General features: G+C 40.6%; 1 protein-coding gene across 5 annotated transcripts in view; it reads left to right on the forward strand.

Annotated features, from left to right (window-relative positions):
* The window catches only part of LOC127354264 (nucleosome-remodeling factor subunit BPTF), a 47,862-nt gene extending 33,705 nt beyond the window's left edge, over positions 1–14,157 (forward strand). For 4 of the 5 annotated variants that reach the window (XM_051384057.1, XM_051384058.1, XM_051384059.1 and 1 more), the window contains 10 exons: positions 172–285; positions 517–678; positions 992–1,074; positions 4,083–4,308; positions 4,444–4,778; positions 5,404–5,577; positions 6,146–6,338; positions 6,966–7,050; positions 9,098–9,284; positions 11,723–14,157. In XM_051384057.1, coding sequence (XP_051240017.1) covers positions 172–285; positions 517–678; positions 992–1,074; positions 4,083–4,308; positions 4,444–4,778; positions 5,404–5,577; positions 6,146–6,338; positions 6,966–7,050; positions 9,098–9,284; positions 11,723–11,759 — 1,596 coding nt within the window. In that variant the 3' untranslated portion in view covers positions 11,760–14,157. Of the gene's footprint in view, positions 1–171; positions 286–516; positions 679–991; positions 1,075–4,082; positions 4,309–4,443; positions 4,779–5,403; positions 5,578–6,145; positions 6,339–6,965; positions 7,051–9,097; positions 9,285–10,749; positions 11,678–11,722 lie in introns of those variants that run through there. The other variant, XM_051384060.1, reaches the window with a different exon arrangement.
* Positions 14,158–16,020: the final 1,863 nt, after the last annotated feature.

Consider the following 16,020-nt stretch of genomic DNA (forward strand, 5'->3'; position numbering starts at 1 on the left):
CAAGTCATTCAGTGACCTAATTTAATCTGTCCAGCTCTATTGAATTAAAGGTGCCTATAATGTAGTTGACGGTGTGATTTAACTCAACTAAATATAGGTTTTATATGAACAAAACCCTGGTTTTCTTTTCAGCTTTATTCAATTTGTGTATCTTCTGTGTTGTGACCGCAGGTGTTGGCCCAGCTGCAGGCCCAGCAGGGTGGAGGCTCTCTGCCACAGCACATCAAACTGCAGCTTCCTTTCCAGATACAACAGACCGGGACCACCTCAGCTCAGGGAGGACAGGTAGGGCAGCAAGCCTACTAAACCAGATGCAATATTATACCTTCATAGGACCGAGTTTTGAATATCGTAAAATTTGAGGGAAATATCTAGAAAGCCGGGATATAGTCATTTGAAATCAAACCAATGCAGCATCATTCAGTGCATCAGTTGAGTCAATCACTGCTGTTTCACACATTTTTAGACTCAAATATTTGATCTTGTATATCTTATCACACTACGCTGTCTGCACAGATTGGGAATGTAGTGACCATCCAGGCAGCTTCTGTCCAAGAGCAGCTGCAGAGGATCCAGCAGCTCAGAGAACAGCAACAGCAGAAGAAGAGACAAGCCGCAGAGGCCAAGAAAGAGCAAGCCCTTAACGCAGCCAGCCAGAGCGACATTATTCAGAAACAGGTGAGTCTGTGAGCGTGCTCAGGCACCCATCGTAGCCAGGTCACCCATCTCTCTCCCTGCCATCAGTGCATTAACAGTCACCATCCTCCAACCCTCCACTAAAACAGGGTTTATTTTTACATATTGGCCCTGATAGACATTTGTAGTACACATTAAACATCACTAAAGTTACAAAGGCCTGTTTAATTAACTCCATTTGTATTATTTATTCTATTCTTGATTTATTTTTTCATTGATTGACATTATGTTATTCTGGTCTTTCTTGTTAAGCATGTGGATTCTTCTGACACCTTACTGTGTTGTGTGTGTATAGGTGGTAATGAAACAAAACGCTGTGATCGAGCACTTGAAGCAGAAGAAGACCATGACGCCTGCAGAGAGAGAAGAAAATCAAAGGTTTGTATCCAGAATTTGTCACTGTTGGTGTGAAAATGTAGGAATGGTATTTTGCATCTATTCTTGTGTCAATGCAAACGGTTTATATTGAAGTGTTTTGTAGTACTACACAATTAATCAATATATGATCAAAATTGCAACATCAAGCAATTTGACAAATGCAGATGCAATTTTTAGATTAAGGTAAAATGTATAACATCACAACATTATAGTGGAGTAATGTAGTGCTGCAGAGATGCCCTGGCCAACAAATCATGTTCTCCAGATGTAATAAAACATTTTTGTTTTGTACAGAGCCCAACAAATGTCACATCATCATGAGTTTTATAGTTTTTCAGTAAGAATAAAAATTGTGATTTTATTCCCACTAATCGTGAATCATATTGCAATATCTGTCAAAATAATCGCAATGTGATTTTTGTTTTGTTTTTACTAAATTGTGCAGCCCTAGTGTTTTGAATCATCACCTATCAGACCGAACACACTGTAACAACAGGTTTTTGAAACAATGCACCACAGAAATGGAAATAACAGCACAGGAATTCTGTTTAGTGTTAGGTGAGACAGCTCCTTTGTTGTACTGATGCCTTCTTATGATCATATGGAACTGTAACATCGTCACTAATACGTCTATACACTATCCTCTCCTCAATCCATTTGGCTTTTGTCCAACACCCCAATGGGAGGTACTACACAGCATGGGAACGTTTGGGTGTGTAACCACTAACAGCTGCATGTACTCACAGTGACCCTAACAGGCAAGAACACAGAGACAACCCCATTTATAAACGCGAGGAGTTTCATAATGAAATCACACAAGGCCTCTTCAACCTTACACCAATTTGTAGGGATGTCGCAAGTTTGAACTTCTGTGTAAAAAGTCTATTAGCTTGGGATCATTTGGCCAAATAATTGAGAGAAAATCTTTTGTACTACTGATGGTTTACTTTAACTTAGTATTGCCCTAGTGACAAATACTACTGTTGGTGTACTGGTACTTTTTTATCAAGTGACTTAAGACCAAATTGCAGTTCCTAGTAGACTTTCTGTCAAGATATTAGTTTACTTCTACCTTAAAAAAGGTGTAGTTTTATTCTGTTAACTATGCTAAATAAAAGTAAAATCTATAAAATGAAAGTCAGAGTAGTGAAGTGTTTCGAAAGGCTTCCCTGCTGTTTTATATACTGTACAAGGATTATACTCTGACCTATAGTTGACCCTGACAACCATGTGTTTATGTCCACAGACGGTGTGTCAACACTGTGCCCATTCACACAAACCTGAAATACCAAATCCAGACTACCGTGACATCACTAGAGCAGCTCTGTCTGTTGTCTGTCTCTCTGCTTATTTTTCATCCTTTTTCCATTTCTTCATGTCATCCTTTTCTCTTGCTTTCCCTTCAAAACACGACTCTGTTAGCAGTGACCTAGAACTCTGACATCAGCTCGCGTGTGTTTGTGTGTGTCCTGTTTCATTAGCCTCCTCCACTTTCCGCGCTGCATTTGCAGTGTGTACTTCAGTGTACACGCTGTAGGAACCCTGGCCCATCTTCGACCTCAGCAGCCACAGACATGTTTGTGTGCTATTTACACAAACGTGCACTGAACGCAGCATTCTGTTGCTGAGCGTGAACCGACCGTTTTCAATCTTAGTCGTGAATCTTCGCGAACACAAGTGAACATACTGTGGAAAGAGCCATAAATTATCTTGATTTACTGTAATATACAGAAATGTTCGTGTTTTTTTTGTATCTCCCTGATTTTTTCCCCTGTTAATTGCCTGACATTTCTTGTACTTTATTTTGAATTGCCAGGATTACACACTATAGGAACATACACACAGCACTGAAACCCCATATGCATTTTAATAAGCTTGAATTTGCGTGTGACCTCTCTGTCTCCCTTTTCCCATGTTTACAAGAGCACTGTGGCTTCCCAGTCGTCCTCTATCTGTCCATCTCTCACCATACCTCTCTTCCAACCCTCGGCTCCACTCCCCTGCTACTGAAGCACAGAGTCTCATACAAATAAACACTGGACAACCAAATACCCCCTCTAACATCTGTAAGACACGTGGCCCAGTAACACGACTCATTTGACTGCTTGGTTCTCACAGGGATGATGACACAACTGGGTCGGTTTTAGGAAGGAGCCATGTTAGGTTCAGGATTTTAAAAGAATATGTTGTTTGATTGTGCTGTTGGTCATACAGAAAGTGTTCACAGTCATTCGGTTTTTTTAGAAGCTGCAACCGTCCATCCCCCGAAGCATTTCCAAGCATTACAAGTGGAAGTTGTTTGCTTTACAGTTTGCTTTTCCAAGAGTTTGTTTTTGTGTTTTAACCCTTGTTTGATAGTTCACAGCAGAGAAAGGAGAGATTTAGAGCCAGATAGGGATGGGATACAAGTCCAGGACTTTGTAGTTACATGCCTTACACAACTGACCCACCAGAATGCCTCATGGACTTGCGCTGAGAGAAATACTCTCATTGTTCATTGACACGCACTGCCATTTCTTACATGTGGAAATTTAGATGTTCACATTTTTGAAGTAGCCAATGGCTGTGCAGGTTGCACTTTCTGAAACATTGAAGCATTGTTTGGATCAATGCTCCGCTCCTGCCCACTGGTTTGTCAGAGGGATAACTTTCTTCCTCTGTGACTTCGACTGTACTTACTCTCTGAGTTCAAGATTCAGATATGTGATAATCCTTTCCCTTCCTGCTCTTTTATCCTTCTCTTCTGTTATGTGTATTTTAAAAAATATTCTGAATGGGCCACAGCCCTGTTTCACATGGGTCCTCATTAGATTCAGTGCAGCTATTTCTTGAGCTGTGTTTTTAGGCAAGGCTATAAATGCTTCTACTGTATTCAAGGGGCTGTTCGATAAAGCTGTACAGTACTTTACTATCCTGTGCAATGTGCCTTTATAATCCCCTGTCAGGAGGTTATAAGTCTGTACTTCGTTCTTTTCCCATCTCACCATCTCCTGTCTGTGTCTGTCCAGGATGATCGTATGCAACCAGGTGATGAAGTACATCTTGGACCGGATAGACAAGGATGAGAGGCAGGCGGCCAAGAGGAGGAAGAAGGAGGAGGTGGTGGAGGCCAAGAGGAGGTTGGCCAACGCCAGTAAGCTCTCCTCGCTCCTTTACCGGCACAAAGAGAGCCTCAAGATGGAGATCCTGAAGAAGCGGGCGCTTCTTGACAAGGAGCTGCAGCTAGAGGCCCAGGTATGAAGGCAAAACGGCAGACACAGTCTGTTTCCCTTAAGATGTTATCCAGCATTAACAATTTGCATAATGCATAAAGCTTTACATACTCGGCAATGATTTCAACCCCATCCGTCCTGACATTGTACTCCTCAGGAGGAGCTAAAGAAGGACCTGTTGCGGATGCGGAGGGAGAAGGAGAGGGCTCAGGCTGCAGCCCACCAGGCTGCCCAGGCCGCCGCCGCCGCCGCCGCCGCAGCTGCAAACAGCCAGCAGCAACATACTCTGGCACACTCGCATGGCGTCGCCTCTCAACACCACCTCACCACGACTGCCACCTCCACACACAAGAGGAAACGGGAGGAGGAGAGGGAGACTGCAACGTCAGCCAAGTCCAAAAAGAAGAAGATGATCTTGACAACAAGCACCAAGGAGAGCAAAAAAGACACCAAGCTCTACTGCATCTGCAAGACGCCCTATGATGAGACCAAGTATGATGATTCTCTCGATTTTATTACCCAGAAGGGGAGCACGGTGGTGGTAGTAGTAGTAGTAGTAGTAGTAGTAGTAGTAGTAGTAGTAGTAGTAGTAGTAGTAGTAGTAGTAGTCACAGTAAAACACCATTTTAAATAAAGAATTCCCAAAGATAGGAAAAAAATAAAAATCTCATGGCCCATTTGACCAGTGGAACTTTTCCATCAACCTTAGTTAGAACTCAGAAACTTCAAGTTTTGGTTCCAAAAAGTCCCAGCTGGTGAGGTTGTACTTTCCAATGGTCCAGAAACGATAAGGGTAGAGTTTACAGCACTGAACTTTGCTGACTGGTTAAACACAAGCCTCCAGACGGCAGAAGATATGACCCATAGCTCTACATAGAAACTCATATAAATTAGTCCACAGGCCACCGAGAAAGTTGGTCCTCATTTTCTAAGTTACGTTACAACCCATTCACACATTGGCCATAAAAACGTAATAATAGGTAAAATGCTTCAGAATCTTACATATGGAACCTTTTAACAAACTAATGACAAACTTTAATAACCATGATAAAGTTTGATATGTTTATTGGCATCCTGTAAACTAGTAACAACGCCTTCTTATCCGTTTTCTCTAAAGGTTCTACATTGGCTGCGACCTGTGTACCAACTGGTATCACGGAGACTGTGTGGGCATCACGGAGAAGGAGGCCAAGAAGATGGACGATTACATCTGTGTGGAGTGTAAACGGGGTCAAGAGGGCAGCACAGAGGAGTTGTACTGCATCTGTCAGACACCGTACGACGAGTCCCAGTAAGGAGCTGCGTGTGTGTTTGTGTGTCAACTGGGTTGAGACATAATAGAAAATAATATTTCAAAAGAACATCTATAGCAAATAGTAAAATAGGATAGTAGTGAATACTGAAATGAATCCAGAATGGGAAAATATTATCAAAAACATCACATACAGTCCATCCAAAACATATTGTATGGTTTATGAAAAATAACAGTGGGCTGCATCCCAGTAGCACGAATATAACCTGAACAAATTTAGTATCATTAACATTTAGGTAAACATGTTTTGTAAAATGTCAATAAAGAGGCAATATTGGAAAGATTTGTGTGTCTCTAACCCTTTCAAGATCTCACCAGAAGTTACCAAGCACTTATGTCACAAGTCAATCTGATTATAAAGGAACAGAAAAAAATGGTTAAGTTTGGAAATGTTTTTTGTTTTTGCTTACTATGTTGTTGTTTAGAGAAGATTACATTTTAACTACATACCTTCTCTCTTGATTAGTTATAACAAGTTCTTTGTGTTTTTAAGCACAGTGAATACAATGCAAACGGTAAATATAGTAAATACGTCCTGCCTTCCCAGGTTCTACATCGGCTGTGACCGGTGCCAGAACTGGTACCACGGTCGCTGTGTGGGCATCCTGCAGAGCGAGGCCAACCACATCGACGAATACGTGTGCCCACAATGCCAGTCGACAGAGGACGCCATGACGGTCTTCACGCCGCTCACTGACAAGGACTACGAAGGCCTGCGAAGAACGCTGCGTTCCTTACAGGTAAACAGCAGATGTATTGTAGCTGCACAAACTCACATGCTCACAGCGCATTGTGATATAGCGGCGAATTAAATGTTGGTACGGCAGTCAAGCTAGATCCCAGCATCCAAAGTGTAAAACACCATGGTAAAAAAGATTATACACTGGCAAAAGTTAACCCTATAAATGGAGTAAAACTATGCTGTGGAGGTGTACTCTCTGCTACATCATAATACTCTCAGCAGTAGCTGTAGTTGTAGTTTTATTACAAGCAATAGACCAGCTCCTTGTCGCCCCGCTACAGTGTAAGAGCAGCAAACAAAAGTCCTCTGTGTCCATCTTATCTGATGGGTTCAGCTCCCCAGAGTGCTACTTGGATAGCTGCCTGGCCTCGACATTTTTTCTGGCTTCCCTTTCTTTTCTCTTCCTCCTCCTACCTCTTCTCCTCTCATTTTCTCCTCCTCTCTCCAGTGGTCTGAAAGAGAGATAGAAGTGGGGAAGAAAGCAAGAGAAAACATCTGTGTTGACCCACCTGCTTCCAGTGTCATCTTCATGGCGCTGTTTGTTGTTCTTCATTGGTTTCAGCTCTCTCAAGTGTCTCGTCTTTCTCTTTGTCTCTCCCTCTTCGCGGCCCTCCCTCATCTGCAGGCACATAAAATGGCATGGCCGTTCCTGGAGCCAGTAGACACAAATGACGCCCCGGACTACTACAGGGTTATCAAGGAACCAATGGGTGAGTGGAAGAAATGTGTTAAAGCTTTGTCCGCATAACACGCATAACACACACAAACACAATCGTGAATACTGACAGCAAGGTTTGTAGTTGCTGTTTCCCAGCTACTGTAGCCTCCAATCCCATTTGGGCCGGCCGTTATGTCTGTATTTGTGCACATATTGTGCATATTAACTGCATTCACTGGTCTGCTCTGGAAGCCATTTTTCCACTGATGGCCTCTTTGAATGAGGAAAATCTAAAGTAGCTTACAAATGTTGTATGTTTTAGCTCATTTACTAACAATTGCATGTACTTAGGTGGGGACTGTTTTCCGCAGCATACCATGCTTTCTGATTAATGTGATTTTCCTACTTTTGTTTTCAAGTCATTTATCAAGGTAAAATACTAAATATTTGCTGGTTCAATCTTCTCAAATGTACAAAAGTGCTGCTCTTGTCTCTTTTGGGTTATTGTTAATTGAATATCTTTTTCATACTGGACGGTAAAATGAGCAACTTGACTTACCATCTTGGGCTTTTGGAAATTGTTATATTTTTCACTGTTATCTGACATTTAACAGACAGGATCAATGATTAATGGATTAATTTGGAACATGGTCATTTGAATTGATAGTGAAAACAATTGATAAAGTTGCACCCCTAGATTATAAAATGTAAAATTACAAGAGGACATAATACCAAATATCATAGGAAACTATTAAAGGAAAGCGGGGTTCCGGGCTATATTTTCTGAATGCAGAGCTCTTCAAACTTGAAACATATCGTTTGCGGACTGGCAAACTTTTAGTGTTGCACTTTGTGGCTCTGCTATGTAGGAAAATATAAAGATTCTTGTGAATCAGCAGATGCCCAATACTGAATTACCTAAACTTGGATTGGGATCCTTATTTCAGAAGATAGAATTGCCTCAGTAGTTCTGTTTTCATTTCATTATTCATTCTTGCTTTAGGCAATTATGAAGCTGTAGCTTCTTACTGGAAGCAACACCCAGTTTCTGTATGTTAAACCTTAAAACACAGCCACCAGGAGGCCAGCAGGGAGGAAGCCCTCCAACTCAGATCAAACCGGCCATGTAAATGGGGACTTGCGTCAACAGGGCCTTTTTGAACTTCCACACAAACAAACCGTTAATGAATTGGTCCGGGTCTGCCGGGCTCCCTGTGGAAAGGGACCAGCCCCACACTTAGCTCCTGTTGTCCCGGTCCTGGAAACTCTAGTCCTCCCCTCTCCCTTCCACCGCAAGAAAAAGACCTTGTTGGTTTTCAAAAAATAAAAAGCAGCATTTGGCTGGTATAGCTGCTGCCGTTGGTAGTTTTTGGAGGGTTTCGAGATGAAATCTGATGACAGAGAAGAAGGAGGTCTTTGATATTGACCATGAGGTTTGTAAGCCCCTGGCCAGCTGGGTGGGGGTTAAGGAGGTTAAGAGTCGGATATGTTTGTTTAAAACGCAGCTCCGGGGACGCCGTGCAGAGAAAACCACTGGCAGCAGGAGATTATATGAAGCCTCGGCTGTTGCCAGTTAACTTCTTCGCTAACTCAATCTTATTTTTTTCACTTCCTAACTTGATTTAACCAGGTTAGTAACACTGAAAGCTTTTGTCATGGGAGACCTGGACTTAGAAGCACTTATCTGACACTTGGATAATGACATTGAGATAATGACGCTCTCCTCAGGAATGACAAATCGGTCAGATCTCAGCAACTGATTTGGAAGGCTGAGTAGATCGAGGTTAAAGCTGGCAGAGGTTTTGGATTTTTGCTGTCACATATAAAGTGATGAACTGTGCTCCCAGGAAACATATTTGAATGTCTGTCAAACACATACCACATAAGCTGCAATTACTTTGAAGCAGACATGCTGATTTGTGGAACAAAGTCAATTAGGAAAGCCAGATATTTATCTGCTGCTTCCACATATGTGATGTTTGTCTCTGGCCAGAGTTGATTAAAAAAAAATTACATTTGTTGTTTTTTTTATTCATTTCTATAACATACTGTTCATATAATCGTTAACCAAAAAAATGCTTTAAATCCCGTTTTCTTAGACCTGTCCACCATGGAGGAGAGGTTACAGAAGCGCGAGTACGTCAAGCTGACGGAGTTTGTAGCGGACATGACCAAAATCTTCGACAACTGCCGCTACTACAACCCCAGTGACTCGCCCTTCTACCAGTGTGCCGAGGTTCTGGAGAACTTCTTTGTCCAGAAACTCAAAGGCTTCAAAGCCAGCAGGTAAGATTGGGATAATAAGCACTGAAGAGGAAAAGAAACACAAAATGGCAGCAGGTGACTTTGAGAAAAGGGAGGCAGTTTAAACCCCTCAGAGAGCATCCACACTGCAGAAAGAAGTGTCTTTGAGAAAGAGACTAAGTCATTAGTAGTTCCAGCTGTGACTCTGACCTCTGACCTCTCTGGAGGTTGGGTAGAGACTCTCTAGTGAGAGCAATAAAATGTAACTTGTCATGGAAAAATACATGTCAGACACTGGTGGAGTTCATTGACTCCCTCTTCTCTTTGATTTCCTGGATCACCATCTTGTGTTTCCTCTATAAACATTTAAATCATTTAAGATAACTTTCTTTTGTCCTTTTGGGTCATGACTGAATGCTCGTACAACCAGCAGGCTTCTTCTGTCTCTGGGACAAGTCAGCGAAACACAGTGTACCTTTTTTAGGAATGATATATAATATTTATTATTATTTTAAAAGCCTGAATTGTTTAGAGAGCTGCAAGGGATGGATTACTTTCCCTACTTTAGCTTTTTTTCTGCAGACTGTATGAGCTCTCAGTCACAACCTTGATTTTTTTATTTACAGTTTCATGTTGGTGGTATCGTCATTCAGCCTTCAGTCAGCTGATTTTCCACCCATAACAACATATCTGCTTCAGCTTTCACATGTTATAAAGGGATATATCTTCTGCTTTGATGTTTAGTGGAGTTATGGACTTTGAGCTCTTACCACCCACTGTAAGGAATAATTCATTTAAAACCAAAAAAGCCCAACCTCAGCCAAAGGAAAAGCCAAGTTTTTACTATTTCATCTTACCACTTGTACTGCATAGGCAGAGACATTTAAAAAAAATTGGCGCTTAATTCAGCTCAAACCTGCTGGATCAGGATCTGGTTTCATGTTCAGGGCTAAGAACCAAAGTTCTCTTTCATCTAAGCCATTTTACAAACCCATTTCTTTATGGCCATAACGCTGTTGCCGCCATCCTCGCCTATACTGCGGTTTGGGCGCAGCTGTTTCTACGCAACAAATAAGCCTCGGTAACTCCACTATCTGCTCGTGCTTGGTCGTCCCTCTAAACTCACCTCATGCATTGCCCTCGCTGTGTGACGTGATTGCTTTGGGTGGATGTTCACTACAAGATCTTAGCAACAGGTTGATCAATATATACATATAATACTTACTGTTGTTTAAATGGCTTTGGCTGTACTTTAACTTGGGTATTTGCTGAAGAAAAAGCTTCCATGGTGAGGCTTTATCTCACCTCGACACACACAGAGTTTCTATGAACATTTTAGCTCTGATGTTTAATTAGTTTAGCAAGTCTTGTGGTTTGCATCCATCTCTGTGTGCCTATAACGGTGATGTGCTTCACCCGCGTGTATTTACACCATCCATTCTCTCTCTCTCTCTCTCTCTCCCTCTCTCTCTCTCTCTCTCTCTCTCTCCCTCTCTCTCTCTTGCAGATTGTGATGTCAAACTCCTGGGTGCCGGGGTCACTCTTAAAACAAACAAAAAAATAATAATTTGCCATCCTGGATGTTGCTGTTTTTACTTGTTTAAAACAGCGTTCAAAACTTTGTAAGAAAGTGCATATATTACGCCACACTGTAGGTGTGATTCTTTTTTATTTTAGAAGCAAAGGAAAAAGTTTCTACTGTCTAATAAATGGCAGCCATGTTGGTAACACAAAGCATTCAAGGGAAAATGTATTTTCTTACACTTCTTGCAACAGATGACGGATATTTTGTTTATGTTTGAGTTGGATATTAGACAAAATATGAACTTTGTCATTCTCTTTCTTGAGATTCAGTTTTGAAAAAAACAAACAAAGCTATTGATTTTGAAATCTGACTTAAGTTCCACACACAGAGATAACTTATCTTTTAATTTGACAGAACTCTTGTTTATCGTCTTGGTCATAACATGCTGCAGCCGAACATTTTTACCTCATTTCTTAGCCGAGAATTTTAAAAAAGCATGCAACATTTATTAGTTTCTTTTTATTGGCTGTACCCGTGTATAATGTTATTTCATGTGCATATTATATCTTTTTGTGAAGGACTATTTTTATGTTCTAAAGGAAATAATGGTAGGATCTGTAAAGATAGATTGGAGAAAAATGTAGTTTAGCTTTCCTGTTCTAAATATGGCAAGCTTGACAGTCTCCAGTTTAAAAAAAAAAGTCCTTGTATATACACTGTTGGGCCGATATCACATCATACACTTCAATAACATTTCACCAACATGGCTGCTTGGTCTCCGTCAAAGTGTCTGACCCACTGGCATCCAATACATGTTTTTGTTTTGTTTGTTTTTTGTTTTTTTGTATTTCCCCTAGTGCATATTTTTGTCATATTGTAAAGCTTTTAATAAAAAAGGAAATGACAAGAAGTTTTCCAACTGTTTTCTTCCTCCTCTCTTTGCCCGTCTCTGTAGGTCTCATAACAACAAACTACAATCAGCAGCCTCTTAGCTCCCTCCTAAAATCAAAAAGACAGGCCTTGAGGTTTCCTCTGAATGATTAAGCCCCATGGTCCAAGTCAGGCTCAGTTCAACTTCCAACAGCTCATTGCAGTGCTAAAAGGAAAAGAAAAGCCCTTTTTCTTCCAAAGTGTCATTGGGACATAATGGCAAAGAAGTCCCACCTTCAGACCAGGGGCAAGGGCTCCACGGACTCTGTTGGCAGCCTGTTTCATCCCAACCAGTCGTTCCTACCAGTGCGTCTCATCCATGAGAAGAAAGATGCAGATGGGGAAACGCAGAGGAAGTTGATAAGTTGGTTGGTTTGTAAGTTCAGTGGCAATCTGATCTCACAGCGGCGGCAGCAGCAGACTTGTGTTCATTCTGTAGCCGCTCGCTATTTTTGTTTATCCTATATAGCAAAGTGTCAGCTTTGATCTTCCTACCCAGAGGTGGAACTTTCATTTCATCCTGTCACATTTTACGATGACACAAACATCCCATTAAAGCCCCTGCTTCACATGGAAACATTCATATGATCAGTGAAAACTGAAATCCCCTGTTTATGCATCACACGTGGATGAATGCAGAAGCTGCATCCATGTACAGTATTGCAGAGTTCATTCTTCTCATATTCAACCAGTGTATATCTGAAAGCAGCATTTTATTAGGAACAAATGCTGCTCTTTTTCCCCCACCAGAAAAAATAACCCCATTGAAATTTTCTCTCAGACCCACTTTATTCAGCCAACGTCTGTCACAGTGTCCTTCATGTTTCACACCTATCTTCACTGCGCCAGTGTTTTTTTCTGGACTATACCCTCAGGTGTGTAGGCCTGCACGAGGCATGAACCTCATAAAGCCCACTCTGTGGCACATCAAATATGACTGTCGGTGGTACGTTTCACTGTACGTTCCCTATCACAGTAGCCTCATGCTGAGATGCTCCATTTGTAATAGAAGCTAGATGTCTTAAAAAAAAATTCATCAGGAGATTCATTTCTCTGTCTGATTAACATCACCACATATGGGCGTAGACAGCGCTCAGTCAAGTAATTCAAGGGGTCTTCATTTTGTCTCGCAGCTGTGTTACTTTCATGTTAATTTCCAGAGGGAAACACCCAGGACAGGCCATCCCACCCACCACATCCTGCCCCTCTTCTGACCTTGTTCCCATTTTGTGTTCTTCTGAAATGCCAGTGAAGAATGCTAACTAGCTCTGTGCTCCTTTTTTAAAAAAAAAAAAAAAAAACTTTTTTGAAGGTGGTCAAGGACAAGAAGCGATGTAAACGAGACTGGGAAGGTGAAACTTGTTCAAGGCTTAACTAACCTACGTGTGCCGTACCTCCTTCCATGCACACACCGTCTCGTCAAAGCTCTTGTTTCTGTCAGAGGCTGAGTCTGTAAGTCTCTCTCCCCTTATCTATCAGCCACTTCTTCCAGCATATTTTATTGAAGTTGACAGGTTGGCTCACATATGTCTCTCAACTCGCCCTCAAAGCATGGTTAAGTAATTGGATAATGGACTTTTCCACTCAGCATCAACTCAGTTATGTTGCGGTCTGCGGCAGCATGTCTGGGAGTAAATTTTGAGTGGGGACTGGGGAGTCTTTGTACCGTGGGGTTTGTATGAAAATTTTATAGCTGCATTTTTAGCATATTTGGGAACATTTTTGTAATCCGTGATTATCAGTTTTGTAGGAGGGGAGCAATCATAAGACACAGTTGTCTTTACGTTCAGAACTGTTTAAAAATAAGCAAATGTTTCTGTTTCAATCATAGTGTTTTTTTTTTTTTTTTTTGTCTATAAGCAGGGTTGAGAGATAATGTAGCTTCTGTCTTCTTTTCTGTGTTTGTGTGTCTTTCACACAAATGTCTGTCACTTTGTAATCTGATGAAGATGTGTTTCATCCACTGTTTGTAATCTTGTATATTATGGTTGTCCAAATATGTAGAGATGAAAGATTTTTAGAGCAGTAGAAACTTTTATTTTTCACTCTTTGAACCAGCAACTAAGCCCGCCTGTATATTTTAACTGTCTATTTTTTTCTCTTTAATTGAAGTGAACTCTACATTTAGGTGAAATTGCCCTTTATATTAAAAGTGCTGCATATTGTGAGCATACAGGTTTTAAATGGGGTAGAGTGACACAGTTAACTCTTGTAAAGAGTTGTTCTTTTTTTGTAAGAAACCAACCAGTTCAACATAACTTCTATATTGACATTGCATTTCTTGTATTATTTATTCATATCAATGAAAAGTTCTCAGTTTTTTGAGTAATGTTGAAGAAACGTGACTGCAGATAAAAAGTACTCTATGTTTTTAACAGATTGTGGCAACTCCGAAAATATTCTCTTTTGTACTCGATAGGACATTTCATCCTAGGTAATAAAGTAATGTTTTTGACACCAGTTTTAAACAGGGTTGTGTTTTCTTTGATCATCTATGCTCATTACAGACACACTAGATACCAATTTATATTACCTTATCATACAAGGCTATCAAAGTTTGATATCATGCATTGTATTAATATTTAACTCTTGCGCTTTACTTGCATTATGAGTCTATTTATTCATAAAACACCCTTTAAAAACAGAGTGCTAAACACTTTGTACAGAAATCAAGACCAGTGTCAGATAAGACCTTTTGCAGGACCTGGGAGTTACAGAGACAGGATGAAATAAACGCATAAGTGATCATCTCCATCTCAATGGGCCTCCTAATGTTCCTCAGCTGAATCAAACACTTAACATATTGGTTCGTAATGATACCTCGATTTTGAATGGAGGATTTAACAGCAGGGGAAAGAGAATTGAGAGCTTCAATTACCTTAAGCACAAGGCTGGGTGTGGCAGAAATGACATCTGTTTTGGCAGTTTTGAAGAAATTATCCGCCTTTCATTTATAGTGTTTAAGTAGTTAGGAAAGGAAATACCTTTAAAATGACTTTTTATGGGGCATCCCTGTGGCTTAGGGGTTTCTGTGTAGGGTCACGTCACTTAACAATCTGAGCCTCTCAGTGACAAAAACAAGTGCATTTAATGGACGTATTTTTATGGTGCTTGGAACTGCAATGATTGATATCCTGCCGGAACTTCGGAATCTCTGTCTCTCTCATTTGCTGTCACCCCTACGTTTGTCTTTATTTATTATCATTTTTAAAAGACCAAAAAAAAGAAAAGGATTCATCATCTGTTCAAGAGGAAGCATAAACTACAAGAAAAAAAAAACTATTTGATTGCTTGACATGAAATTTTATACTAACATTAAGTTCCCAGAGAATTATGATAATGTCTCTGATGATCCTCTAACTTTCCTTACAGCATAAGCATTTGTAGTTTTAAATTAAATTTAATGGATTGATGAAAATGAAATGGATTTCATGAAAATTTCTACACACATTCAAAATAAACTGTAATCACTTTGGTTATCCTTCCGTTTATGACCAAACACCAGCTGTTCTTTGTGTTTATTGCTTATACGCAAATGATAGCATGCTAACATGCTAAAGTAAGATGGTGAACATGGCATAAACATTATACCTGCTTGACGTCAGCATTGTTAGCCTTATTATAAGAATGTTAGCATTCTGACATTAGCATTTAGCTCAAGGCACAGAATGACAGTGCCACTAGCACGGCTGGAGACTCATGTTTGAGAAATAATTTGGGTCAAATGCTGGGAAAGCAACTGCTCTGCAACAAGGCCCGGGCCACAATCGGGCTCCAGGTTCACCATGTGGCAACTGGTGGTAATTTAATTAGTTGGAAATGTATTTGTTAATACTGTATGCACCACATGAAATACTTTTAATTTTTGGAATCTTATGCTAAGCAACACATGCATTAGCTCCATCCTGTAGTGGGAACTTCAGTTAAAATCTAATTTTAAGGCCTATTGTTTAATAGATACATATTACACTGTAAGCACATTACTATTATAGTGTATTTTATCAATCAAGTGACAACAAACTAATTATTAACTAATACAGGCAATGGACAGAGACTGGGAGAAAAAGGGGGTCTGTTGGGGCCCACAGCTCAGTAAAATAATGCAGCCCTATGTAACAAGTTCAACCCTTTAACTTAAATCTTGTCAATTATCTGAAGCTTTATGTGTGTGTACTTCTGAACACTGAAGGGCAAGATCATGACCCCAAACACACTCATACAAAATCATCCTGTGATCAAATTACCAGCATGACACATAAAAGCCACCTCCAAGGTTGACCTTTCACTCTCCTCTCACCCCCCCCCACCTCAATCCCCCACTCA

The sequence above is a fragment of the Dicentrarchus labrax genome, unplaced genomic scaffold, assembly GCF_905237075.1.
Source record: "Dicentrarchus labrax unplaced genomic scaffold, dlabrax2021, whole genome shotgun sequence".
NCBI lineage: Eukaryota > Metazoa > Chordata > Actinopteri > Moronidae > Dicentrarchus > Dicentrarchus labrax.